At 56.1% G+C, this 27,089-nt stretch overlaps 1 protein-coding gene across 2 annotated transcripts; it reads right to left on the bottom strand.

Moving 5' to 3' along the window:
* Positions 1 to 975: 975 nt before the first annotated feature.
* USP2 (ubiquitin specific peptidase 2) lies at positions 976 to 26,877 on the bottom strand. Of its 2 annotated transcripts, XM_068555639.1 has the most exons (13): positions 26,765 to 26,877; positions 17,798 to 18,606; positions 5,730 to 5,780; positions 5,112 to 5,235; positions 4,804 to 4,915; positions 4,595 to 4,705; positions 4,372 to 4,436; positions 4,083 to 4,186; positions 3,914 to 3,994; positions 3,701 to 3,779; positions 3,368 to 3,475; positions 3,063 to 3,183; positions 976 to 2,843 (listed from the first exon to the last, which is right to left on the bottom strand). In XM_068555639.1, exons 2-13 carry the CDS (start codon positions 18,563 to 18,565, stop codon positions 2,756 to 2,758), a joined length of 1,812 nt encoding a protein of 603 aa, XP_068411740.1. In that variant the 5' UTR covers positions 18,566 to 18,606; positions 26,765 to 26,877; the 3' UTR covers positions 976 to 2,755. The 2 variants fall into 2 exon arrangements, with proteins under 2 accessions (XP_068411740.1, XP_068411741.1); XM_068555640.1 differs by lacking the exons at positions 17,798 to 18,606; positions 26,765 to 26,877 and adding an exon at positions 9,101 to 9,310.
* Between the last annotated feature and the right edge of the window lie 212 nt (positions 26,878 to 27,089).

Below are 27,089 nucleotides of genomic sequence, written 5' to 3'. Positions count from 1 at the left end.
TTGTGGTTTGGGGGAAATTATTTTTCTTGCATCAGGCCCCTTCCAGGGCAGGCCGGGGAGAAACCCCAGGCTTCAGCCACTGTTATTTTCAATCCTTTCTGGGAAATGCGCCCCCCCCCCCCAAATTGCCGCCACCAGTCTCAGCCCAGGAGGTGAGTGTGACAGCAGGTGCCACTGGGAGGAAGAGTGACAAGCAAGGGAAGGAAAGATAGGCCTTGATTTCTCAGTGTGTGGAGCACGGATGGCAGTTAGGAAAATTCCCCATAAAACACTTTAAGCTCAACTGGTGGTGACTTAAGTTTCCCAAGTTCTGGGATTGGTGGAAGAAATGGAAAATCTGAACAATTCTGAGAAGAGAGAAAACCCAAGGCCCTGGGGACCCCAACGAGGCCCTCCCTTCAAGGAGTTAAATCTGGTGATGTCTTGAAAACACCATTTTAGAGAACAACACCTTTAATGTAAAGGCTGCTGTTTCCAGGTATTAGTGGGGCAAGTTGAGATCTTTCATTTAATTTATTGAGGACCAAGCCTTGATCACTCCACACCCAGGCATAGCCACTCTGCTCTAAGAGCAAACGTTGCTGTATTCAGTCTCTGCTGGAGAGACCTGTCTCACCTCGTCACAGGTCTATACAGGCACCCAAGTGTGTCAACAGAGAACCACCAGAGTGCCCATACTAGCAGTTAAAAAGCAGACAGTCCATTTAAAGTGATGTCCGTTAGACATGCTGATTTCCTTAGGTGTGAAGCCAGGGTTGTGGTTACGTGGGAGACGCACACTGAGGTATTTAGAAGTGGTGACAGGACACCTTGCCCCTAAATGTTTTGCCCCAAAGAATAAAGTATACGTAAACAAATGTGGCAAAATGTTAATATATCAGTGAATCCAGATAAGGAATAGAGTGTTCAAAATGTGTACTAGTCCAGCTTTTTTTTTTTATTACAGAATTGAAAAGTTTAAGCTAAAAAGTGGGTAGTTAACTTTTTCCAGAACTTGGAATCTACAATCTGATTGAAGCAGTAAAATATCTCCACAGATAGGCTAGGAGCGCTTCCTGGGTTCAGACCTCTCCCAAATCAAGATTCCATCACTTACCAACTTATTTCTCAAAGCTATTATTTATTCTGTACAAGGTTCCACTGTACATCACACATTCTTCTACTCTTGCTTACACAGTAAACAAGTGTACACCAGCCCTTTGGCTCAGGTTCACAGGTCTTCCCTGGAGAAGGGTGTCAGGCCAGTTAGACTCAGGGTGTCTTTTTCTGATGCCTCCTGGGAACACTGGAAAGTTCTGGGCTCCGAGGGGCACAAGTGGGGCCCAGCTGTGTGGGTGCGCAGAGAGCTCCAAGCACAGACCTCCGTGCCTTGGTGCTGAACAGCTTCTTTCTAGGGGACAGCACAGAGTTTTGCCCAACTACTTAGGGCAGAATCAAGCCCATGGGAAAGAACCATACAACCGAGGCAAGATGTCCCCAAACACCCAGGCTCCAGCTCCCAGGGTGGACTGTAGACCGATGCCAAGAGGAGCTGGGGGCGGCATGGGCATCCCTGAGAAACTCGGTCCAAAGGGCCTACGTCAGGAGGCTCTGAGAAGGGGAGGTGGGGCAGGAAGGTCGGAGAGAAAAAGCAAGTTAAGGAGGAATAAATTAAAGGTGAGAGAAGCTCGAGGGTAAGGGGCTCGTGCTATCCTTCCAACAGCTGGGGAGTAGCCCGGGGCTGGGTTAGAGGAAGAGGGCGGGAAGAACTTGATAACACTATCAGAAGAAATCTCCTTTTACCTGCTCTCCTCTTCACCTCACTGCAATGCAAAACAAGCCAGGGGCTACGGGCACGACCCTGAGGCTCCCCCGCGGTTCTGAACATGGCACTGGGGAAAAGGGAAGAGGCTGAGGGATATTTCAGGGAGGGGCAGTTACCCCCTGGTCCCCAAATGCTATAAGGCACAATTCTTGGAGGCAACTAGATTCCATCCAAAACGTTAAAAAAACAAACAAAAAACCTGTCAGAGCCCAGTCTACTGCGGCTGTGCTTGGGGCCTGGCCAACTCCCACCTAGCACCACTGGGGGCTGGCATGAGAAAAGCTGTATTTTGAAGAATTAAGGAAAAAAAAGAAAAATGACCAGCACAACGTCCCAGCTGTGAAGAGGTGTGAAAGAGAGCATCTCCAGTCTGAAAACTTTAGTTAGGGTAAATTAAAAAAAAAAAAGGTGGGCTTTTAAAAACCAAAAACAGCTTTTTTCAAAGACGTCCCCTCATCTGTCCCCCTGGAGTTAGCAGCGTTAAGAGGGCTCTTGGCTCATGGGTGTTTTTCTTGCTCCCGGACCGGTGAACAGGGTCCAGGTGAAGACGGGCGGCGATCCTCCCCAGCAGGCTCCAGAGGGCGCTGTCTTTCCGGGAGGCCAGGGCTGGAGCCTCGGCCAGTGGGCCAGTGGATGAGGATCTTTTCTCCCCACAGACGGCTGTTGTTTATCACACACAGGAAGAAACCACAAGCTTACAAATGCAAACATGAGAAGCCGAGGGACACTGTGCTGGCTCGGTCTGTGTCCTGCCGATCTTCCCTGCCAGGCGGGGCTCGGGGACACCAGGCTCCCCACTCCAGACCCCGGCCAGGCTGCAGCAACTCCTGCTCGGCAGCTTCACTTTCCTTTATTTTTCGCTTATTAGTCAGGTGGGGTTTTTTTTGCCTTTTTAAAAAAACTTAGGGTGTAGGGCCACCACGGGGAAGGATGAGATGTAGCTCCTCGTTGCTACATGCGGGAGGGCGGACTGGCCAACTCGTAGAAGAGCAAGTAGGCGTCGCTGGTGCGCACTTGGCCGGAGGACATGGGGGAGACGCTGTGGAGAGAAGACAGGTCAGCCTGGCGGCCACGGGGCCCCATGACGCGGCAGAGCGGCCGGGGGAGCATGAGGGCCTGTCTCTGATCTACTGGACACCCGAGGCCACCCTCTTCTGGAGGGTCTTCAAATGCACAGCTACACCCCTTTCGGCCCTGACCTTTTCCGGTGAGGTACAGGTGCCTGGCAGCCGGGAGCCGCGCCCGAGGCCTGTCTCACCTGGAGTCATTGAACGCGTGCCATTCGCCTGTCACCGGGCTCCGGCAGTAGGCTGTGTAATGGCCGCCCATGGTGGTTCCGGAGTGATTGGACACAGCATACAGGTTGTAAACAGCGTGGTCTGAGGAGGAAGCACAAGGCGTCAAGCCCCCGAGGCATACCTTGCCCCCCGGGCCCCCCACTCCTGCCGCTACTCCCAGTTTCCACGTCTCACTGCTTAGCAGCGTCCCTCCACCTCTTGGCCTCCCCGCTGCACCTTAGACACTTGTGCCTTGGTTCTGCGCCTCCAGCCGAAAAATACTTACTGGTGTTTTCTGAGGCAAATTCTCTCAAGTCCAGGTCTCTTAGTGGGAAATTCACAAATGTTGTGAGCTTGCTGGTTCGTACCCTGGATTCTGAGAACCGCTTCAGATCTGGTATTGGTGTGAGTCAAGGACAGACAGGGTGGCAAGAACAGAGTCAGAGAACAGGAGACAGAGCCCCTGAGGGCGACTGCGCTTCTCAGGAAGCAGAAGGGCACGCGGGAGAAGAAAAGCCGCCTGACTTTCTGAGGTTCCTACTCTGTTGGCCCTCACCTGGGCCCTTGTCATCAGTCACTCTCTAATGTCAAGTCCCTGCCCTGACGAGCTGAAGGATACGGAGCACCAAGATCTTTGGGAACCTCTGGATGGAGAACTTCTTGATACACCGCTTTCTGGCTCGGCAGCGACAGCACGTCTGAAAGACAGGATAGACAGAGCTGGGAAGGACTCACGAGAGAGGCCAACAGGCGAATCCAGCGACTCCTAGGCTGGTCCGCCCCCGAGAGGGCTCAGGGAGATGCACTCTCGCTGCCACGGAGGGTGACTTACTGGCTTTTCATCGCCATCAAGCACGTCCTCTTTGGTGAAGAGCCTCATGCAGTCCATTAACGTCACCTCAGGATAACCTCGCTGGGAGAGAGAAAAAGGAAGGTCAGAGGTCGCTGACACGAAAGGGTAAGAGCGGGAGTTTCCGAAGCAGGGGGACAGGGGTGCGTACCTTAGCAATGGGCAGAGACAGGTCCCAGAAGGGATCGAAGACTGTAGAACAGTAACCACAATCCGTACACGTCAGGGAGCTCTTCAGCTGCCCGACAAAGAGATCTGGGGAGAGACGGACATGCGATGCTTAAACACTGTGTCTCCTTTCTCACCGCTCCTGCCTCAGACCTTTGGGTGCTGGGCACTGGGTAGCAGGAGGGGTCCCCGGGAGAATGGGCTTCTCATGCTCTGCTCAGGCAAAGCACTTAGCAGGGAAGGCAGGCATTTCCCCCCGTGCCCGCACTTACCCCCGATCCGACTGTCTTCCCGTTCTAGATATTTCCTCCACATCTGGCGCCCTTTCTCATCATCACTAGAACCCAGAGAGAGGAAGATAATTGGGTCAGAGCTCAAACCATGATAAGTTTAAAGGCCTAGGGATCTAAATCCTTAATATCCAAAATTCTCCCCAAATCATTACCCCCAAAGAAGTTCGTGTAGTTCTGCCCCCAGCACTCTCCTCCTACTTACGGAAGATGGTCGAGGTTTTCGGGGTTGGACTTGGGCCTCGCTGTGACCCGGTTCACCTCATTGTGGAGCCCGTCCAGAAGGAAGCGAAGAAACTCCTGAGCGTCCTGCTGACTGAATCCGAAGAAAAGGGAGTGAGCGACACCTCTGGCCCCTAGAACCTGCTGCTGCCGCCACCCACCCCGGGGAGGTCATGTCCCCAAGGCCCTTACTTATAGCCGACGAAGCGCGGTGCGTATCTCTGGATCTGGGTCTTGAACTCAGAGGGGCTCACCACATCATTGGGGGATGAGGTCCATATGGTCTGGATTAGTTTTGCAAACTCTATTGGAAGGAGAGGGTAGAGAGGGGCGTGGAGGACAGCTGAGCCATTTTCTCTGAGAAATTCTTAAACTAGAGTCCCAACTAAAAGAAGCCAAAGAAAGAGAAATAGGAGAGGAACACATGACACACAACTACTAGTGCAGCGACAGCAGAGTGGGAAAAGCGTCCTGAGGGGGAGCAGGGCCGCGCCCCTCACCTTCCATGAGCGCTGTGTGTGCACTGCTGCTGTGGCCGAGGTCCCGCATGTAGAGCCTCTGGAGGCAGTAGTCCCTCAGCTCCCGGGTGTTGCTCAGGCACTGCAGAATGGAGTTCATGAAGCACTGCGAGAGACCACCTGCACGTCAGCCGCGGAACAAAGACTTCCCACCTAGAGCCCTCTGGTCCATCTGGCCCAGAAATGTATCCTCCCACAGCCTCAAGTGCCTCTTTTCGTAAGTAAAGCGGTGAAGTGAGGCAAGTTCCCACTGCTGGCACAGGTGATGTAACTGGTTATTTACTACAGAGGTGTACAAAAGGGAGTGGGGGAGCTGGACAGAAGTGGGTGGGAAGTGATGGCTGTCCTCGAGGAGAAGGATCCAGGAAAGTAGCTAAGCTGCCAGTTCAAAGGGCGACTCCTCTTTAGCAGGGCTTCCTGCTGGGGGCGGGGGCGAGGAAGAGCCCGGCAACTTCGTAAAACACCAGCCAGGAAGGGCAGGTACCAGCTGGCCTAGAGGGTAGGGAGTCAGCTGGAGCCAGGAGGGGACTCTGGTTAGACGGTCCCAGTTGGGATGGTAGGGAGTGGCCTCAGGAAAGAAGTGGGCTAGGAAGAACTCACCGTGTTCCCAAGGTTTCGAAGACCAGCCAGACCCTGGGTGCTCTTAGAATTCTGTAAGCAAAGAACACGCAGCATATTCAGGCTGAAGGAAGACGCCCGGCCTATGTTAGGTTTTCTCTGCAACCTTCTGCCAGTTGTAGCCACTGGCATCAAGCCGCACACATTATTCTCTCTTCAACTTCAGTCTACGTACGTTGTAGGAAAGAGGGGTGTGGAATGCCTGTCATTTTCAACACACAACAAAAATATTCTTCAAGGCTTTGCTTTCTTTTATCGACTACGTGTTTTCCCCCATCTTTATGTTACTTTTCATTCTCTGCCAGATTGGAGACTGGAGATTAGAGCCAGAGACCAGGAGTTCATATACCTGGCTCCAAGAAATTCCAGGTCCCAAATCCAGGCACTCTCTCAAGTGACCTACATTAGTATCCTGAGATGTCTGATATCTAAACCAGCTGTCATAATGAGCACTTCAAGGAGGTCTTGAAAAGTTCAATGACAAAACATCTCAACTGAGTTTAGATCTTCAGCTGGGGAAAAACTCTAGTTGGCCTGCCATTCTGAATCGCCAGAGACAGGTGGAATTCCTTCCAGCTGAGCTCAGCTCCTGAGGGCTGATTAAAGCCTGGGAGAATCCTCCTCGCCTGGTTCAGGTTTCAACACTCTGACTGGCCACTGGCTGGGAATCCTTCTGATGGCAGGTTGCGGCCAAGCAGAGGTAAGCACCTGGCTGAAGGCGCTACTCTTGCTCTTGTCCCTATTGTGGAGGCTGGTGAGGGGGTGGGAGAGAGAACAGGTGCTCCGTTGAGGACTCTGCGCATTGTCTGTCCAGGTCTCTTGGCTGATCCTGGCCCAACCTCCAAGGAGTGAGAAAACCTTCAGGCTCAAAGGGTTAAAGCATCGGCCTACAGATGAGCCTTCCACCCTCTCTCTCAGGGAGGGGACCTGGGAGTAGGCAGCTCTGGAGCAACACTGGCTGGGGCATGCGTGGGGCCAGCTCAAGCCTGATCAGAACAGGAGCCTGAAATAACTCAGCTAAAATTACTCATGCCGTGTGCTGTCAGCAGCTCAAAGCCCATGAGGCTGTCAGCATAAGGGGGTGGGCTGGGGAGAGGCAGGCTGAAGGAGGGCTTTTCTCAGGTATTGCCTTGCTGATCCCACAAGTGGGAAGATCCCTCCTTGCCAATTATTAGGTCTAACACTAATAGGTAGGGAAGGAAACACCTAAACCAGCAGAGAGACCTGCTGTCCACCTGCAGCTAGAAAGAAAAGCCTATTGGCAGCAGGTGGGATATAAGCACCCGCTGAAGAACAGCAGTGTGTGGCCCCAAACACAGAATTTAAATCTTACCTTCACGACAATCTAAACCCTGACGCTCCAGAGGGCCACAACAGAGATGATTCCCTGGACAAAGACCTTATCAGCATTTTGAAGTAGACATGGGGCCCAAAAAAATACTGACGTCTCCGTGTTGCCCATTCGGAACTAAACGTTCAAGTCTGCCCACGACCAAATACCTGCTCTTTCTTCCCCAGAACACCCACTCTAACACCTATTTCCGGCAGTGCTTTATTAGTTCTTACCCCCTGTGCCTCAGACAACATCTGTCTAAACAGGCCACAGGAGCAAAGCATTCTACCGCTGGTGACTGTCACTGTCTACCAAAGCGGGCCCTTGGCTGAGGCAGCAGTCATGCAGCACTAGTGGGGGTGGGGCAGTGGGAGACTGGAGGCATCTCTCTAATGAAGCATTCCTGTGGTGTTGACACTTTTAACTGTGACCCAACAGAGGGAAGGTCAAGAAGAACAGGTCACGATCTACGGTTACTATTCTTGAGGATCTACCCCTGCTTATGGCCTGGCGGGTGGAGAGATGGGGGAGGCTCCTTCAAGGCATCGCTGGGGCCCTCTTAGTTCTGGGTTGTGCCTTTGTCTAAAATTTCCTGAGCTCAACACTACTTGCCAATTTCTAAGCACTCTGTGTAGAAGGCGGCTGGGTGACAGAAGTCAGGGGGTGGGAGTGGAGGGGAGAGCAGGGCTGTTCTTTGCCCGGCCAGATATTCTTCTGCCATGAATAGGAAATCAGGAGCTGCAGGGAAAGTCAGCAGTTTCCATTCCAGAGAGAAACAAAATGTCCCAGGAGTGACCTTTCTTACGGAAAAAACAATCCTACCTCAGGGCCGACAGGGAGAGGCCAAAACTGGAGAAGTTGGGAGAGACCCTGCACAGCCAGCCTCTCACCAGGAGACAGGGAAACGACTCCAGTTGGGATGCTGGAACTCAAGTGCAAAGAGCGGAGAAAGTTCGGGTCAAGAACTTCCTTAAAATTAGCCACCAGCAAACCTAATTTGACTCAGTAGCAACCACTGTTCTAGAAGGTAGATGCCACCTGCATGGCCAGTAAACAGACAGCATTCCCCTCCCAGGGAAGGAGCAGGGGGCTCGTAAGAGCCTGCTCTATGTTAACGCGGGGGAAACATCTGGGAACACCGGCCACAGAAGAAAGGCTGATGGAGGTTTGTGTCTTCACGCCCGAGACCCCAGGAAAGGGCTTTCCGGCTTACTTCACCTGTGCCATGAGGGTCAGCCATGAGTCCTGGCTGCAGCCGAGGAGCCTGGTGTGGCCCTGGCACGGGGCAGTGCACACACTGCCAACACGGGAGCTGGTGCTGCTGCATAAGACCTGCCAAGCTCTGCCCCCTTCTCTCTTCCCCGAGGAGGCAGGGCCCAGCTTTTAGCCCCAGCATCACTCTGGGGCGGCTACGTCATTTGAGGGATCCAGTGCCCACTAAGCTGAACTGGGGAGGGCTGGGAAGGGAAGGGACGTTGACCTCTTTCCCCGTCTGCAACTCCTCCGCCCTTCACGGGGTCAAAGCACCCCTGTTACCGACCCTCTGGGAAAGGGCCTTTTGGGACTGAGTGTCGGGGAGGCGGCCCCTTTCCCACTAGCCTTTCTTGCTGGGTTTGGCCTTGGAGGAGTCACGCCCGCGGAGTCCAGCGAGCTGCCCGTTCCCTCACACACCGAGAACTAGTCAAGGTTACGCTTTCCTGCACCTGTCCTGATAGGTGCCAGGAATTAAGAGTCCAAGAGCCACCTGGTGCCGGGGTCGACGAGAGGGAGGGGGAAGGGGGGTTCGGAGGACTCAGGGGCTGGGACCTTAACAAGGGGAGGGGGCCGCGGAGTAAGCGTGAGATCACCCGGGGAGGGGCGTTCCTTGCCGGGAGACCCTGGGAAAGGAGGGGTGGGGGCTGGGGACCCTCCGTGCCCGGGCCCGGCGCGCGGCAGCAGGGGGCGGGAGGGAGGGCATCCCGGGGAGGAGGCGGAACCCCAGCCCTCGGCGTTGGGGGTCCCGGAAAAGGGCCCCGCGTACCTTGGCTTTGTTGAGCAGGAGCCCCACGAAGGTGGAGAGCAGCAGGGAAGGGGAGAGAGGGGAGCGCGGCCGCAGCTCCTTGGCGAGGGCGGGAAAGGGGGCTGCGGGGGGCTCCTCGGGCAGGGTCACGGTGTACGAGGTGCGCATGCTGACGGGCGGGCGGCGGGCTCGACCCCTCGCCTAACGTTGGCCAAGGGGGCGCGGGGTAGTACCGCGCGATGCCACGGCCCGGACGCCCAGGTCGGCGAGGCCGCCACAGGACACCGTCCGCGGCGCCCGGCGGCAACCGCTACGGCAGGCAGACCGCGCGCTCCTCCGCCTCGACCTCCGCGGCGCACGCCACCAACCGCCCCTGCACCGGCTCTCTCTCTCTCTCTCTCTCCGGCCGACTGGCGGCCCCACCGGCGCCGCTGGCCGCGTGACGTCAGCACCGGGGCGGGACCAGGGCTCCAGCTCCGCCCCTGCTGGGCCCCGCCCCCGGGCACCAGCACGCGGACCCGAGCGAGGCTGAGCCCCCGCCAGACCCCGCGCTTCCCGCCCACCGCCTGGCTGCCCCCGGCCCCCTGGCGCCGACCGAGCCCGCGGGCCGCAGAGACCTGGCAGCCCCCGGGGGCCGGCAGGACCGGAGCGCGGAGTCCGGGACCCACCTCGGGGTTGGGACTCGAGAAACTGTCTTTGAGGCCCGCAGAGGACACGTCTCCAAGGACGAGTGTCAGCCGGGTGAGCTTCCCCCAAGGCGGCAAACGATTCCTAACTTTTTGGGGGCTGCAGATCATTTTGAGAACCCGATGAAAGCTCTGTACTCATTTTTTTCAGGGAAAAATGCACCCACGCACAAACTTTTGCACAGCATTCAGGGGGGATTCAGCATTCAGGGCTTTCTTGGAGCCCAACATCGACACAGACCGTGAGGGTCACAGGGCCCAGGTTAGGAAGGTAGATTTCCACGGCTTCGGCATTGAGCACCCCTCCTCCCTCCAGCCCTACTTTGGCCCACTGCCAAGAGAGGCAATGCCCATATTTTTATATGGTACAGTATGTCACCGTAACTTTTGGCCCCAGGAAGGAGCCGTTTCTGGCCTCTTCTACCCAGTTACCCAACTCCATCTCTCCTAGAATCTCAAATTTTGATTTGTTTTTGGGAGATGGGGAGAAAGTACCACCACGGTGGAGAAATAGGTGCTCAGCTGGTGTGGGGTGAGTGTACTCCTGTGACCCTAAGGGCAGCAGTGCTTGAAGATTTCTGAGGCTCCACCCCACTCACCTATCAGGGACCCACACAGAATCTGCCTGGAGAAAGTATCTTGTTTGGAGCTTGATGGCTATTTTTAGCCAGTATTTTTAGCATTTAAAAATACTCTGGGAGGCAGCAGTGTGTGCTGTTACTCATCTGTGGCCTCCTTCTGTTTCCCTTGGCCTGTCATCCCCACATGTACACGCACACGGCACACACGACCACAGCCACATGGGGAGTGTGTCCAGGACGCATGTATGGCTTGTACCCCAGGCCTCCCACAGAACAGCAATTTTGTGCTATTGAGAGGGGAGCACAGACGGTTGCCCCGTGTGTTCCAGCAGCGGTGGTGGGAGGACTGCGCAGGTGGCAGGAGCTGCAGGGCGTTCTCCTGCGTGATAAGTGAGGCTTGATGTTAGGAGGGGTATCTCCACCGTCACTCTCCTTGCCGGGTGACCAAACCTGGACCCTGGACAAAATGCAACAGCCGTTTCCTCCATGCTTCCTTCTTCCTAACCACACCCTTTTGAGCCAGTCCCACACTGTCTGCAGCAAGGCTTGCGTTTCATCACATCACTCCCCTGCCCTGAAACACTCGACTCTTCTATCCAGTCTGGAAACCTCAGGTAGCCCTGTCTGTGAGACTGTCATCCATAGGCCGGACGACACCACCGTCACCACCCTCACTCTTCTCTGATCCCCGCTGCCAACCAACCTGCTTAAGCACTTGCCTTCTCTCGCTTAAAAAACAAAACTGCCACCGATGAAGTACTTACTAAATGCCAGGCACTGCTAAGTGCTTTATATATATTATCCCAGCTAACTTGCATAATAACACAGTGACATAGCAACTATCACCTCTATTTTCTAGATGAAGGACCTTAAGCCCTGAGAGGTCAAATGACTTTCCAGGACCACATAGCTGGTAAATGGCAGTGTGGGGCTTTGAACCCAGACCCATCCTACAGCAAAACCCATGCTAGTAACAATTACCAGGAGATTCTGGAATGCCCTTCCTGTTCTCTGCCAGTTACCAACCTGTAAATTCTGCTCAAAACTCATGTTTTCCACAAAGCCTTCTCCAGTGAACTCCACCTAGCTCTAAACACCATCCCTGTATACCCTCAGTCTACTAGCATTCAGTTTCTACTGTATGAATTTGTCTTAATATGTTTATCTTTGTGTTATAAGTGTCTCTAAGACTTCTGTAAGTGGTCTGAGCTTGTGTGTTGATTGTACCATCACACTGATACCTCCTGAAGGGCAGCGTTGTGGGTTCTCTTAGTGGGTGCTTAATAAAGGTGTTGAGCTCATCATGAAAGGGGGCCAGAGCAGGCTCCGCTGGGCATCCTGGAAGTCCCATGGAGCCTCAGAGGGTGGGGCGAGTCTGGGTTTGCATGTTGAGTAAGTGAGATGCAGGAAGCGCTATCAGGTGCTCACCCCCTGGAGCATTTGGCCTGTCTCCCCATGACGTAGGCCAGCCACCCCGGGACATCATGACCTTCTGCCAGCTCTCTCCATCTTTCCTGGGATGCGGGAGGTTAGGGGCATTGCTGGGAGAGGGGAGGCCCAGCTGGGGAAAGCTCCTGCATGGGAGCCCTTTGAGAAGCCGGGGCGGAAAGAATTCACACAGGGTCCAGTCTTGTCAGGCAGGTCTGACGGCTGCAGGACACAGCCGAGGAAGAATCGTGGTCATTTCTCAACTAGCCAAGCCCCGGTGAGACCCTTTCTCCTCAGTGCCATTTCGTGAAGTGGGATGGGTAAAGCATATAGTCTTCTGGGATCTGAATCTGGCTCTGGCTCCGTGACTTTCTGCCTCAGACACACTGAGCTGATCTCTGCAGGGCTCATTCCTGGAGCCCGAGACGGCCATTTCTCAGACCCTGTGCTTGGCCTGCCTCCCCCGTAGGTATTTTCTCACCTCAGATCCTTCCTGGCACGGATGGGGTGTTTAAATAAATTAAAGTCAGGGTTAGCTCTACGAAGGCAAGACAGCGAATACCTTGCTCCCTCAGATCTTAGTGGGCAGCTTGGTCCTGGATTTGGAAACACTGCTTAGGCCCTGCTCCTGCGCGCACCTGCCGTTACCACCGCAAACGGGACAGACTGGTGGCCTGATTGACTGAACGGGTAGGGGCTCAGAGTCCTTGTTAGGAGGTTTGGCTTTCAGCCCACGATTGCCCTTGCGGAGGGAGGGCCAGCCAGCGGTACCTAGGTCTGTAGGAAGCTCCGCCTCCCTGCATCACTCAGACTCCAGGAGGCCAAGAGCTCTGTACTCCTTTGAGCCCCTGGGCAGTCTGGCCTGAACCAGCTGGATTCCAGAGGCCCACACACTTCCCTCTCTCATTTATACCTCTGTGTGGGGCACCAGTTTTTACGTACCCATTGAGGTGAGAGGGTGCAGGGGGCCACGTGTGCAGCTCTGGGCCCTGAACATGCTGTTCATTTCTGTAGCCGATGGTCAGTGGAGCGGCTCTCCCAGGGGCAGGGAACATTTTGCCAGGCTTGGATTAACTTCGGCCTTGCTGAGCCCACCCCTGCGCCACATTAACTCATGGAGACATCCCCGAGGCGGGGTGGAGGGGGAGGCAGGGAGCACAGTGCGGGGCACTGATTGAGAAAACGAGCCTGGGTAAGGCAGCACCAAGGCCACCAGCCAGGTCATAGCCCACAGCCGGTCTTCAAGGGCTGGAGACATCAGTGTCTGGCTCATTCTAACCACAGACTACAGACCGACTGCCCTTTCTTTCTCAGCAGCTAGTACTAGTCCTGGCCGTGGGACCCCTCTGGCTTAACGGCTCCTCTGTGTGACCTTCATATGCTGTCAGCACAGATTCAGGCCCCGAGGAAGTTCACCCTCCTCTGGGTGGCCGAGTGGGTGAGGACAAGCCCCAGGGTCTCAGGCTGCCAAGCTGGACAAATAAGACGGCAGGCATGCAGTTCAGCGTGGCTGAGTGAACAGTGAGGAGGCAGGGGACAGAGAGGAAGGTGACACCTCTCACCCAGGAGCCCTAGGGCAGCCCCTGCTGTCCTCAAGTGGTTCTCTTTGGAGTAAAACTCCTCCCTTCCCCCCACTGCTTGGCAGCAGTCAAGTCCAAAGTCCCACCCGAGAGAAAAATCACATGACCTCGGCTTATATAATCTCCCTGTCACTGAACAGCTGGAACCCGAGGCTTTGCGCGATGAGTCAGCAGCCCCAGTGGCAAATAGGACCCAGGTACTCCAGGTGCCCAGGCCGTTTGCTCCTAGCAACAGGTCCCAGAACAGAGGGCACGGGTGTGGAAGAGGCCGGCTCAGGCCCTGCATCTGAGCAGCAGGTGCCCGGCCCGTGGCTTGTGCTCTGGAGGGCCCCAGGCCAACCCCGGCTCTTCTTGGGGAAAGAAGAGGGTGGCCTCGGCAGGGCTGGGCAGGGTGAGCGCAGGGCTGAGGCCAGCAGGCAGAATGCCAGGGCTGGGGAGGGAGCAGCTGGAGGGGGCGGGGAGCGGAGGAGGATTAGGATGGATTGTAGGGGTTAAAGCGCAGCCCTGGAAGGGCTCAGTGGGAACAGCTTGTCCTTCCATAGGCCCAAGGGAACAGGAGAGGTGGGGCAGAGGGGGGATGTGACCAGGCTGGGTGCTTGGGCCCCTGGCTCTCTGCAGGGCCAACTCACCTGGCCTGGCTTCCTGGCTTGGAGTCCCCACTGAGGGTAGTGAAAGGTTTTTTGTTTTGTTTTGTTTTTTTTAATCAGTTCTGAACCAACACACCTCCCTCCCTTCCAGTCTGTCATAAGGTGGAACCTGGGGCAGCCCTCACTGTCCTAGGCTGAGCTGCACCCTCCGTGGAGTGGCATTTTGTTGGTACTTAAGCAAGCTGGGGGTGGGGTGGGGGGTATTCAGAACTCTTGTCCCCCTACACCAGTTCTTCACCCGTGCTCAGCTGAGTCTGTGACAGTCCAAGTTCATGTGGGCTGTTACTATTAACAAGGGGACTGAGTCTGGTTAGAACTGTTCTAGTCCCTGGTGGGCGGCCCTGCTTGTGACCTCCCTTTACTGTACTTCCACTGTAGTTCAGGTCAGCTACCCTGAGAGCCCTGGGGCCACGGCTGCCCCAGAGGAGTCAGATCGTGCTGGCTCCGCCCCAGGATGCACTTTCTTCTCACCTTTGTTCCTCCCAGTGGTGGTCCCCTCTCCCACTCTAGTCAGCTGCCAAATGCCCCTTCTTTTCCATCATCTCCTTTCCCCCCTTAAGTTTAAACCGACTCTCCCATCACATGTTACTGGTTTCAGATTCCTCCACATCCATTATGTGCTTTGAACCTCATGACATCGCTGGGAGGTGGGCAGGGCAGGCATGACCATTCCCTTTCATGGGTGAGGAAACAGCTCAGATGAGAGGTGTCCAAGGTTAAAGAGGCAAACTGTTCTTCCAGCGGTCAGAGCAGCCCATCCCAGCCTCGGATGACCTCTCCCTTCCCCATCACCTATGACACTGCAAAACACCTAGGGAGGCCTCCTACTGCAACTGTTTTTGGGACTTATCTCCCCAAGTTAGTTGTGCATATGCCCGAGGGCAGGGGCCATGGCTCACACCTCTCCTGCCTCCTGGAGCACCTGGAAGGGGGTAAGGAGGACTGACATGTATGGAGCACCTACTACGTGCCAGGCCCTTTCACACGCAACCTTTGATTCCTCACGACAATCTATGAAGTGGGAACTATGATTGCTCTCGTTTTACAGAGGAAACAGGTTCAGAAGTTCAGGAACTTAGGTTCCTTAGGTTCAGGAACTGAGGTTATGCTGCTAGTAAGCCAAGCACCGTAAATGAATGAATGAGACGGTAAGATCCCCAGATGGAGATCAGAAAAGAAACTGGACCTGGTTCAAGGAAGAAGTGGTCCAGGCCCCACGAACAGGGATGATCTCACGCCAGCAAGATGTAGTCAGCTCCAGAGGCGTGGTGAGGGTGGTGAGGAGAGAGAAGGTGAGGTTAAATCAAGGTCTTACACCACTGAGCCCACGAGGGGCCTTTCCCAGTTGATAGCATCTTCTCGAGCGAGAGCTCACAGTGAAACGCTAGCTCAGTTGTCGGGCTGCTGGCTATTTCCCTGTGTTGTGGGTTGCTTCTGGACGGGAGGAGGGATGTTAGGGTGACTGAGTTTGCTCCGGGTCAATCTGCCACTCCTCTGAGGTCCTCTCTCAGAATTCCCCTCACCCTGGCCCTGGGGGTGGGGGTGGGGCTGGGGTGTCCCTGTGGAAGGGGTGGAGGGCAGCAGGCTCCAGGGAGGTTTGGAATATGCCTGTGTGGGAAGGAGGAAGCCCTGCTCTCCTGGGATTGGGCCTGAGAGTGGCTCTGCAGTTTAGTCTGTGGAGGGGAGGTTTTCGGACCTCAGTGTGCTTGAAGATTACCTGAAAGTCTTGTGAAAAGGGCAGATTTCCAGGCACTCTCACTAGAGAATTTGATTCGGGGGGTCTGGTTAGGGCCCGGACCCCTGAATTGTTAAGCTGTGCAGGTGATCCTGAGGTAGGCAGTCTGCAGACCCCACTTTGAGGAACACTGAGCCCCGTAAAGAGCCCTTCTCGGGCTTCCCTGGTGGCGCAGTGGTTAAGAATCCGCCTGCCAATGCAAGGGACACGGGTTCGAGCCCTGGCCTGGGAAGATCCCACATGCCGCGGAGCAACTAAGCCTGTGCGCCACAACTACTGAGCCTGAGCTCTAGAGCCCACAAGCCACAACTACTGAGCCCACGTGCCACAACTACTGAAGCCTGCATGCCTAGAGCCCGTGCTCCACAACAAGAGAAGCCACGACAATGAGAAGCCTGCGCACCGCAACAAAGAGTAGCCCCCACTCACCGCAACTAAAGAAAGCCCGCGCACAGCAACAAAGACCCAACACAGCCAAAAATAAAAAAAAAAAAAAAAAAAAAAAAAGAGCCCTTCTCTTTTGAGCAAAGGGAGGGCGCCCCTCAGAGGCCTCTAGCACCCAAGCCCCTCCACTGAGAGCTGCTTTCTGACTGTCCCTGAGATGAGCAACACCAGCCCTGTTCAAGTAAATCACGCTCCACCACAAGCGCACGTGCCCTGAGAGCATGTCTTTCTCTCCCGGGCCAGCTCTGTCGTGTGCCACTCCTCGTCCCTCCGACATAGCCAGCCCTGCCCTTTCAGGGCCTGAATGCTCTGGGAGGCACCAGCCTTTGCATCTCCCATGGCACCTCACAGACGGCCCAGCAAGGCCAAGACTCTCTAAGTAATGGTATCAAAGTTGTCCTCTCAAGACCTTTGGTTATGACAAGCTTCAAGATCCGTGCCCCAAAGCTCCACCCCTATCTTGCACCCCTGCTCCATTTTTCTGGACAAGCCCCCTATGCAGCATTTCTTGCTATGGCATAGCTACTGTTTCCAAAAGACACGTGTCCTAAGGGTAGGAGGAGGGTACATAGAGCAATGAAGGCAACACAACACCCAGTTCTCCTGCCCATATGCTTGCCTGTCCTTCTATGCACCTACTCATCCACCCAACCATCCATCCATCCACCCACCCGTCCATCCACCCACCCACTCACCAATCCATCCATCCATTCCTCCATCCACATGATAAGCACGTCAGCTGAGTTCTACACTGAGCTAGGCACATGGTGAGGAATCTAGAGATCTGATTTCTTTCTCATCCTATGAGAGCTCACCATCTAATGGGTAAACTAATGACTACAGAAAAGGCAGAATTGTAGTCAGTGCCCCAAGAGAGGTGTGTTCAGGGATTAGATGTGGGTGGGGCCATGCCAGCCCTTACTGCGTCTCCAGCAGAGCCTCTTCCCTTATTCAAGCCCAGGCACTATTGGAGTAGAGAGGGATTGGATCGTCTAAAGCCCTAGACAAAATGTTCTGCACCATTTTCTCCAAAGACACGTGAGAACAACTCCTGTCCAGACACCCTGTCCTGAGCCAGGCAGGGTCCATCAGAGGAGAGACCCTCTTCTCCTGATGTCTTATGTCCCAATGTTAAGCCACGTCTCTGGACTGGGAGGTAAAAGCCTGAGCAGGAGGAGAGATGCAATCAGGGCCAGGGGGCCTCTCTTACCACGGGGCACACTGGTGGTCTGGGGGCCTCAGCAGTCAGTCCAGGATGGGGCAGGGCCTGCAGGGGACCCTGGCATGTTGGGTGGGAAAGTAGAGGATAAGAATCCCAGTGTACGTGAGGGTAGCTGAGCATTTCCAAGATCACTGCTGGGCCATCGTTGAGTGCACAGGTCATGAAGTGGGTTTCCTGGGGAGAGTGGGCAAGTCCCTGGGCAAGGCATCAAACCATGAGGGCACCGGACTTGCTGAGGTAACTTCCCTGGCTCCTCCCCACCTGGGCTGCAGGAGAAGCCACTGTGAGGCCTGGGAAGGAAAACCTCTGCCTTCGATCATCGGTCAAGTTGGGAGTCCTTTCCTCATCAGTGGCTGCCTCCCCAGCCCATCACCGGGTCCCTTGGGCAAACTCACCATGGTGTTTCGCCCTGGGGAGCTGGAGCAGCCGGACACAGGGGCCTGGCCCTTGCCCTTCTCCCACAGAGTGTAACGGCCACTCGGTCGGTAGGTGGGGCTGAGGACTTCAGGGACTCGTGAATGAGGGGCCTGGGTGGGCACCTGCGGTGTGCTGCCCTTGCGACCGTAGTTCTCCAGGTAGTCGGCCAGGTACTCGGAGTGGCTGGCTGCTTGGTAGAGCCCCTGCAGGGCACACAGCTCCTTGCGCGTGCGGGCCAGCATGGGGCTGCGGCCCAGGTCTAGCCGGTAGCTATCTGAGGTCCGGAGGCTGGAGAAATCCCGGGCCAGGTCTGATTGACTGTTCAACTTCTTCTGGGTCAGGGTTACCCCCTGGTCGCGGGCATTGATGGGCAGGTAGCTGAGGGAGCTGGTGGTCACTCCATAAGGGAATCCACTGCCCCCGCTGAGTCCACTCCCTGAAGGCCGCTCGGTGCCCCGAGTCTGGCTCTCCGCACGCTTAGCACCCCCGACGACATCGGGTCTCAGCAGGGGGCGGCCTCCGTCATAGTCCAGGATGGAGGGGGAGCCGTACGTATGGGGACGGGTGAGGAAGCTGGTGGGGGGGCCGGCCTTGAAACCAAGCTTCTCCTTCTCCAGGAAGGAGGCAGCCAGGTTGGCCCCGTAGGAGGAGGGAGTGTAGGTGCCATAGCCTGATTTGGCATAAGGGGCATCTGTGTAGCGGGCCGATTCTGTGTAGCGCTTCAGGGTGGAGGAGAGCTGGGACATCCTTCAGGGCGGCACTCAGTGGGAACTGGGAGCCTCATGGGCTGAAAGACAAGGAAAGCAGTTGTCAGAGGGCCCCGCGGGGGGTCAGGCTCCCACTGTACCTGCTCTCCATCCCCAGCTGGCCAGACCTCAACCAGGGACCACACAGTCTAATTCCACGAGAGGCTGGCCCACCGCTGAGACACACCTCTGCATGTGCGTGCGCCCACAGGCATGCAGGTCTCCACGCACCATGCATTCACACCTCAGGGAAAGCATGAGAGCTGAGCTGGCTTTCATACACCACACGGGGCGATCAGTCTCAGCACGTCCTGGCCACTCCAATTGCTCCCCTCAAAGACCCCAGGGTGAGGCAGGGACTGCCCTACCTCTGCAGCCCTTCAAGCAACAAATAGTATTCCAACCCAGGTCCCATCTGCTTCCTCTCCTCAGCTTCTGCAGATACTCCCAAGATGGGGGGATGCCACCGCCCTCACCCCCTGGATTGGAAACGCTGGACGTTCCCAGAGTTAAGACTGCTCCCCTGCTTTCTGACCTATGGGACGAGCGGGAGTCTTCTGCGAATCTTACACTGTCTGAGCTGGCATGACCTGAGAGGATCACTTGGCCAGATCCTTGATGAGGAAAAGGAGGCCCATGCGGTTTGGGGGAGGCGGCGACGAGTGGCTGAGCAGGAGCCTGACCTTGGTCTCCCGACCCAATCCCAGAGTTCTTCCCTGGACATGGTCACCTGCTGCGGTGGGGGATCCTCGTGTGGTAGAGCCCACCGTCTTCACTGATCTAAGACTTCTGTTTCAAGTGGAGTCAGGGCCCTGTGGCCTCCCAGGGGTTCTCCCCTACCAGCACCCATCACAGACTGCTCATGGTGATAATGACTTGTGCAAAGGGGGCCCCCTAGAGGCTAAAATCCTGCACTGCAGGCAGCACTCCTGTCCCTACCCCCAGTCCTTGCAGCAGGGGTGGGTCCCGTTGAAGGAACACAGAACCTCTGAATTGAGGAGTTTTGAGATCCCTAACGGGTCATCCATCTTTTTTTTTAAGTTTCATGTCATATATATTTTACCACAAGTAAAAGAAGACAATTCCACATCCATCATACAATTGAATCTTCCCAAGGTCCCTGGGAGTGGGCAGCCATGACCACACTTTACATAGAGGACACTGAAGCAGACAGAGGCGAAACAGCCTGAACCAAGTCTCACCGCAGAGACATCAGATTTGGGAATCCATCCCAGATTTCCCCACTACTGAAACAAGGGTGATTATCAGTTAGTTGCACTGCACCTATTACCTACCCTCACTGTTAAGGTCGCTTTAGTTGTTGCTACAAAAGACTTGCACATCCTCCAGATCTTACTCAGACTAAACCGTAAGATGTTTGCCCAAGTTGTTTTTCAGGAACTTGGAGTCAGCTGTGTCCAGTGCATGCTCCAGCCAGTTAAGACTGGTTAGGACCATCAACCCCTTCCTGGGCATCTGAGAGTGTCCACTCGATGAAGGGGTCATCCATCTTAAGTTCTCTGTTGTACAAATGGGAAAAGCGCCGCTGACTTGCCCAAGGTCACGCACTAGCAGGCCCAGGGCTGGCGTCCATGTCTCTCAGATTTCCAGCCCTGTGCTCTTCCCACTTCACCTCGACTCAGCACCCCCATCACATTTAGGCTCATGTGGGGGCCCCCAGAGTCCCTCCATCACCGTGAACATGCAGGCTTTATCTATAATGGAGCCGGAGGGCAAAGGTGCTTGGAGGGAGGAGCAGGTAGGATCGGGCCTCTTTCCTTGAGGGTCGGCAGGGGCTCTTGGGGGGGCTCCTGGGGCGGTGAGGGTGCAGAGTCACCCAGGACTCTCAGAGGAGCGCGCTTAGGGGCCGGTTTTGACGCGCCCTGTGGCTGACTAGCTGGGCAGTTTTGCCCTAGTCATTTAACCTCCCAAGCCCCAACTTCCTCACCTGCAAAATCAGTATAATAATCACCATTATGATTCCTACCTCACAGGGTTGTTGCGAGGAATAAATGAGATAATAACATGAAAGCTCTCAACAATGACAGTGGTTATTATCTCCCCCCCGCAGCCCCCGCCAGGCAGCCCGGCTCCTCCCTTTGTAGGCCTGTAATAATGTCAGGGCTGGCTGTCTCCTGCCCGTCGGGCCTCTGACCGCAGCCCCGGGCACCAGGCTTCTCCCAGCAGCCCCCAGGGAGATGAGCGGGCAGTGGGCAGAATCTAGCTGTTCGGCAGCCAGTGGCTCGGGCAGCCCACGGCCTGCCCTAGGCCGCAGCCCAGCCCATTAGGGCAGAGAGGAGGTGGTGCCAAGCCTCAAGTGCTGAGGGCCAGGCAGAGAGCTCTAGAAACTCAGTCCCTGTAAGGCGTGAGATAGGTGCAGGGCTGGGAGGTGAGCAGGTGGCACCTTCCATGTAGGCCCCAGAAGAGAACTTCTAGGCCCTGCCAGAGACCTCCAGCCGTTTTCAGTCTAGGCCGGCATCAGAAAGGCCTGGCTTATAAGTTATCGTTCAGCCTTTTCCCGCCTGGCCCGCAGGCCCCCTACCCTTCATGTACTCTCCCTCCCCACTGTGTTCCCACCTCCTGCATGACTTTCACCCCTTTCTAGGAAAAGAGAACTGGAGGAGGGCTAGGGGAAACCACAAGCTTCCCTCCCATCTGCTTAGCTTTCTGGGGTCCAGAGAAGGAAGAGAATGAAGGCCGAGAGAGGCCAAGGGGAGAGACAGAAAGAGGCACGGGGGGGCGGGGGCGTGGGACCAGTCCTGCTCGATTTCACTTTGGAGAGCGCCATCAATAATTCAAAGTCAAAGAGACTCCAGGTCTCAGGAGCTGGGCTCTGGGACACCTGGCAGCCAATCAGATATGACCCCACCCCACCCCACCCCCACCAGGGCAGGAGCTCGTACCTCCTCCCCTCGGGCCTCTCTAAGCCTCCCCACACTGAGGTTCCCAGGGAATTGGTATTCTGCAGGCAGTGCCCCAAACTTGCGACCTCTCCTGGCCCTGCTGACGCAGAAGTGCTGGGGCCAAACAGGGTGCAGCAGACGGGGACAGATGGCCCTGGGATGGCCCACAAGTAACACTGGGAAGGGCTGGGGTCTGGAGGTGGAGCCATACCTTCCGGTCCCCAGAATCGCAGGAGGGCTCCTAAGTCCCTCTCTCCTGTCTACTTCAATCTGGCAGGCAACTGACAGGCCTCTCCCTCCCTGCAGTCTCAGGTGGTCATGCCATCACTAACAGCCCCCTGGAAGGTGCCTCTCAGCGCTGGCAGCTGCTTTACAGTTCCCCTGTCTGGGGAGAGGGTCCCTATAGGGGCTGAGGCCTTGAGCATGCCTATCCCCTCCCCCAACCCCCAGTTTCACTCTTGAGGACAGTGCCAGCATCTTTCAGGTGAGCAGACAGCTTGGGTTGGCGCCCCTTGCATTACCTGGCACGGCTGTCCCTGGAGGCTGCAGAACGCACCCCGGGCGGGAGAGTGGGCCGGGGCCCTGGCTATAGCCTTGCTGCGCAAGACAGGGACAGGACGGGCACTCACATGGCCACGAGTCTCCTTGTTGCCAAAGGAACGGCCTGAACTGAATGGCCCTTTCATGGGGCAGTGGGAGGCCAGCCGATTGGCTGTGATCCCCCGTCCCCCTCCCTGCCCAGCATGGGGCCCCTGCTGCCCGACTCCTTTCACTGTTTACCCAGAGCTGGCAAGTACAGGCATGTGGTTCCAGGCAGTGCCTCCCCAGGTGCCCGCCACCTCAGACAGCAGGGGCAGCCCCGCTGCCAGCCTCCTCCTCCGTGCCATCCCACCGGGGCCCTCAGCTTTTCCCTGCTCTGCCAGGCTTCCCTCTCGCTTTGCTCAGTTTCCCCCTCTTGGGAGGTGTGGTGGCATCCCTCTTCCTGAAAGGATGAGTGAGCTAGCTGGCCACTGCCCCGCCAGCAGGTACCGAGCACCCCTGGACCAGGCATCACCCTGAGTGCTTCTCGGGCAGCCTCTCATTTCTCAGCAGCCCGAAGTCCAACACTCATACAGCCTTCCCTGCGCCCCTGGCTTACCAACATCATTTGAAGGTTTAATTTTTTTACGTTAAGTTGAAATTCAAAATATTTTCATTCAAAAATTTAAAAAAACAGACAAGAAGTTTAAATAATGAAACATTCAAATGAAGCGTTTAGCATTCATATTTCTGAAGTTATTAAAGCTTAAAACTGCACTAAGACTTCTGCGTCTTAACTCAATCCTCACGACTGTCCTAAGCGACAGGTGCTATTATTATGCCTATTTGCAGATGAGGAAACTAGGGTTCGGGGAAGTGATGTGGATTTCCCCAAGGTCACACTGGGAGCAGTGGCGGAGCGGGACTGGGACCTACCTGGGCTCTGTCCGCTGACAGCGACCCTGAAGCCAACCCCCCACCTCCCTTCTCACTTCCCTGGCCTCTCCCTGAGCTGGCACAGGGTGGGGGGCCTGCAGCATGGGGTTGAGGGGGATCCAGGCATCCACTGTCTAGGCAACAGCATGGCAGGTTCAGACTCCCACAGGAGCTGCCCTTCGAGTTTCCACTGCAGGCGAATGAAAGCGAAGCCAGGTGCAACCTGAGCCCCAGTACAATGCTGATCGGCCGAGACATGGTCCAGGAGGCCTCCATTTCACCCATGATGCCAAGCTCCTGCATGTCCCCTGGCACCAGCATATGGCCCCAGCCAGGGCCCTTGGCCCAAGGCCGGGTTATGGACATGCCCCGCAGTCTCCTACCCTTGCTGCAGCTCAGCCCACCCCCCGAGGTACCCAGACTAGGTGAGTTAGGGGTTAAATGAACCCTATCTTCTTGGGGCCACCAGCCCTTTACGTCAGCCACTGTCATTTCCTGTTGCTCACGTGAAGGGCTCCCTAACCTGCCCAGCCAGCGGAGGGACTTGCTCCCCAGGAATCCCAGGCACTCGGGGGATGGGTGATGCCCAACATCCCAGCAGCCTTCACGGCCCCTCTCTGCCCAGATCTGCTCTCCTTTCTGGGGTGAAGGAGTGCCAGCTTCTGTGGCCTCGCCACTGCCTGGATAGAGAGCCCCTAGCTGGGCTTCAGAGGTGCGCCTCAGCCGGATTCAGTCCCTTCCCTCCTACTCAGGTGTCCGGGACAGGTGAGTGGGGAATCCCAGCCAGTTCCACTAGGTGCTTGGAAACCTCCACAGTGGTGACCTCAGAGCTTCCCAAAGCCGCTTGCTAACAACATTGGAATGAGGCAGTGAGACAGCTGACCTTGAAGGGTAAAGTGGGCTGAGAGAGGGGCCCTGTCATCTACGCTTTCCAAGCCGCACGCCCAGCTGCTGGGGCACTGCCTACACACAAGCGTCAGTTCCTAGGGCGAGGAATGTCCCGGCCGAAGTAGAGGATGCAGGTGCAGTGGAAGGTCAGGGTGAGGGATATTTGTGCTCTCATAGTCCAGGAGTTCTGTTTACTCCTCTCAGGCCCACTTCCCTCCAGCCTGCCACTAGCGGCTCTGCCTCCCAGGGGCTGGCACCCACCCCACTGACCCACCAGTTTAGTGCCTAATATGCCTTGGCAGGGGGTCATCCAAGGGGCAGTGGGTCCCCCTCAGTCTCTCTAGATCCCAGTAGTTACCCAAGGGCTGGGAGGGGGTGAAGAGGTAAGATAAAGAGACTGGAGATTAGAGCCAGAATCCTGCCTGGAGGAGAAGAGGTGGGTGGGCTTAGGGCAGTGTCTCTATCTGGCGCTTCTTGATTTGGGGTTGGGAGGGGGTGGGCATCTCTACACTTCCAAGAAAAGGCAAAGATATGGGCCCCCTGGGCAGTATCGGAACCCTTAGATTCTCTTTTCCAACCACCTCCCTTCCAGGCACTCTCCTGGTACCCACCCCAGGGGAGAGCCCCAGGCTCCCTCCCTCTCCTCTAGGGCTTCATCGTTCTTCCTCCTGGCCTCTGAGCCCTTGGTCTTGTCCGTAGCACCTACCAGGCCCAGTGGGGCGGCGTCTCACATGCTCCCCCAGACAGACAGGGCTCCCCCAAACAGACAGTCTGGGGCCCTCCGGACAACGGCCCTGTGAAGTTCGGACACCAAAGGGGCAGTTACTGACCTGTGTCTGGGGACACTGGACAGGATCTGGGGGCTTCTCCTTCCCCAGCAGGGCAGGGAGTGCAGTGGCCAGCCCAGAGGCAGGACTCTGACTCGGGCCGGGTAATCCGGAGCTCAGGTTACCGACTCCGATATATATAGTATCTTATCTGACCTCATGGAGATGGCTAGCTCCACTCGCTGGCATTCCAAGCCCGGGGAGAATTAAAGGGGCAGTGGCAGGCCCTCCCCTCCACGTGGCCCGGTGCCAGGCAAGGAGATCCTACGAGACTGTTTGAAAGGAGGCATTTTGAAATGGAACAGAAGGAGGATTCAAGGGGAAACAACTGGAAAGAGGGTAGAGGGAGGGGGGTGGGATTAGGCAAAAATATGGAGAAGGAGGTGTCAGTCACTGAACTGGAGAAGAGGAGGAAGCCTCAGTCCACCTCCTTTAGTTTTGAAATGGAGGAGACCTAGAGGCAGACAGCAGCTCGCTCAAGGGCACACAGGTAGGGAGAGGCAGGAGGGACCCCTCTCAGTTTCCAGTCCAAACTCTTTTATAATGGACTTCTAGGCCTGGGCTCGTATTCTGGGTCTTTCCCTTTTATTGGCTCTGAGACAGTGGGCAAGTCACTTAAGCTGTCTGGACCTTATTTAGTCTGTAAAGCAAGAGCAATAATAATGCTATACCTCACAGGTGTGAGGGTTAAATAATATTTGTAAATTTCCTGGCACATAGTAAGGGTTCAGTAAATGATAATTATTACTATTATTACTTACTATTATAATTAGTGGTAGTATTTGTAGTAGTAGTACCTCCCGGGTGAAGCTTGCTAGGGAGAAAAGGGCCTCCAGGCCACCCTGTGGGAGTGCTCTGTTCTAATGCCAGAGAACAGTGCCATGGTTTTCTGAGCTGGTCCATGTCCCATAACTGGCAAGGCAAACGAGGCTTGCCCTATTCCCAGACGTCCAGTCGACCCATCAGAGAAGGGCCAGGCCCACTTGGGCTCCTTCCTCCTCCACCCAGAAAAATATAGCAAGTGCAGATTCCCCCAGGCTACCAGGAGCAAGGCTGGCTGCTCTGGTGTGTCCACTCTACCTGTAGGAGTGCTCAGGATCCCGAGCCTACGGAGCGGGGCTGGCTGGGCAGGGTCACAGGAGGAAGGTGCTGGATTCTTAACCTCTTGGGCCTTGGTGCTCTTGTCTGCTCCCAGTCTGTTGCTCGATGGCTCTCCCTGAGGACTGGGAGTACCCGGGATGGTGCCTCCACCCTGTCTCAGCAGAGGCTACTGACTCAGCTCAGGTCATGATGATACACTTCAGAGGACGCCCTCATACCCGGCCCTCATTCTAGTCCTTATTCCGACTCCAGTTTGGCGTCATTTACAGCATCAGAGGAGTGGTGGCTGCTCCAACCCCAGCCCAACCAGCTCTCCTTTCCTCCACTTTATGCGTCTCCGACTTGGGGACCTTCTCATGCCTGTGCCTGGGGAGGTGAGCATCAGCAGGATCCAGCTCAGGCCCATTCGAAGCGCAGCCAGATCAGGAGGTAGATGTTCACACCTTAGCTAGAGTGGGTTGGCCAGAGCTTCCTTAGACTGTTAAGTATAAGTTACTTGCCTTGGAGCAGCGCGTGCCTGCTGCTGGTTTGGGATTGGTGAGAATTTCAAAGATGCCTCTTTCTGGTTTGGGATTGGTGGAAAATCTCCTCTTCCACTTGACTGCTACCCTCCCCCCACCCCACCCTCTTTGGCAAACTGACCAGAGACAGCCCCCAGGAGCTTTGAGAGGAGGGAGTAAATGAGCTGCCACCCACACGTGGGGAGGGGGTTGTCAGGGTCCAGGCGTCACTCTCAGCCACATCCCACACAGGGCTCAGAGACCCGGTCCTGCCCCAGCACCGTTTCCTTAGAACACACGGATCAGCACACAGATGGCTCTTCCCGGCACCCTAGGCTGTCAGCTGGCAGGCCCCGCCCCCATACAACTGGTACCCACTGCTGGATATCCTCAGCGCAGCTGGCGCTCGCCCTACATTTCTAGTGCCCATTCTGCCCAGGCTGTCGTTGACACCTCACTTTCTGAGCCTCGAAGGACACTGCCCTCCGCATCCCCCCTCCTCAGTCTCAGACAGGTGGCACGTACCTGCCTCTTCGCCGAAGACGGACGAGTCGAGCCGGGCACAAGCATGGAGCTGCGGGTGAGTCCCGGCTGGTACCGGAGCAGCGCAGTGAGAGGCAGCTGACGCAGGGGGCTCCCTGGCCTCGGCTCCTGCCCGCCTCTCCCGCACCTCCGCAGGGGGCCCAGGGAGGACCTCCCTGGGAAATCGGCGCCACCCAGCGGGCAGCCGCCTCATTGCGCCGGGGCGGGCAAAGCGACAGCCCGCGTCTCGCGTCACTGAGACGCGTCACTGCTATTGGCCTGTTCCTATTGTGGCGTCATTAGAGCCCCGCCCGGCCAGGATCTCTCA

This window comes from Eschrichtius robustus, chromosome 11 (assembly GCF_028021215.1).
Source record: "Eschrichtius robustus isolate mEscRob2 chromosome 11, mEscRob2.pri, whole genome shotgun sequence".
Classification (NCBI taxonomy): domain Eukaryota; kingdom Metazoa; phylum Chordata; class Mammalia; order Artiodactyla; family Eschrichtiidae; genus Eschrichtius; species Eschrichtius robustus.
Note: the sequence above shows the minus strand (reverse complement) of the source record. Positions and strands in the feature narration are given on the sequence as shown.

What these genes read in the sequence shown, in the direction of transcription:
- USP2 (XM_068555639.1), bottom strand. Translation starts at nt 18,565, where the DNA reads ATGTCCCAGCTCTCCTCCACCCTGAAGCGCTACACAGAATCGGCCCGC. An exon ending in TTGATGGCGATGAAAAGCCA is followed by an intron (nt 3,780 to 3,913) that starts GTAAGTCACCCT and finishes CCTGTCTTTCAG; the next exon opens with ACGTGCTGTCGCTGCCGAGC. An exon ending in CACGCGTTCAATGACTCCAG is followed by an intron (nt 2,844 to 3,062) that starts GTGAGACAGGCC and finishes TTCTCTCCACAG; the next exon opens with CGTCTCCCCCATGTCCTCCG.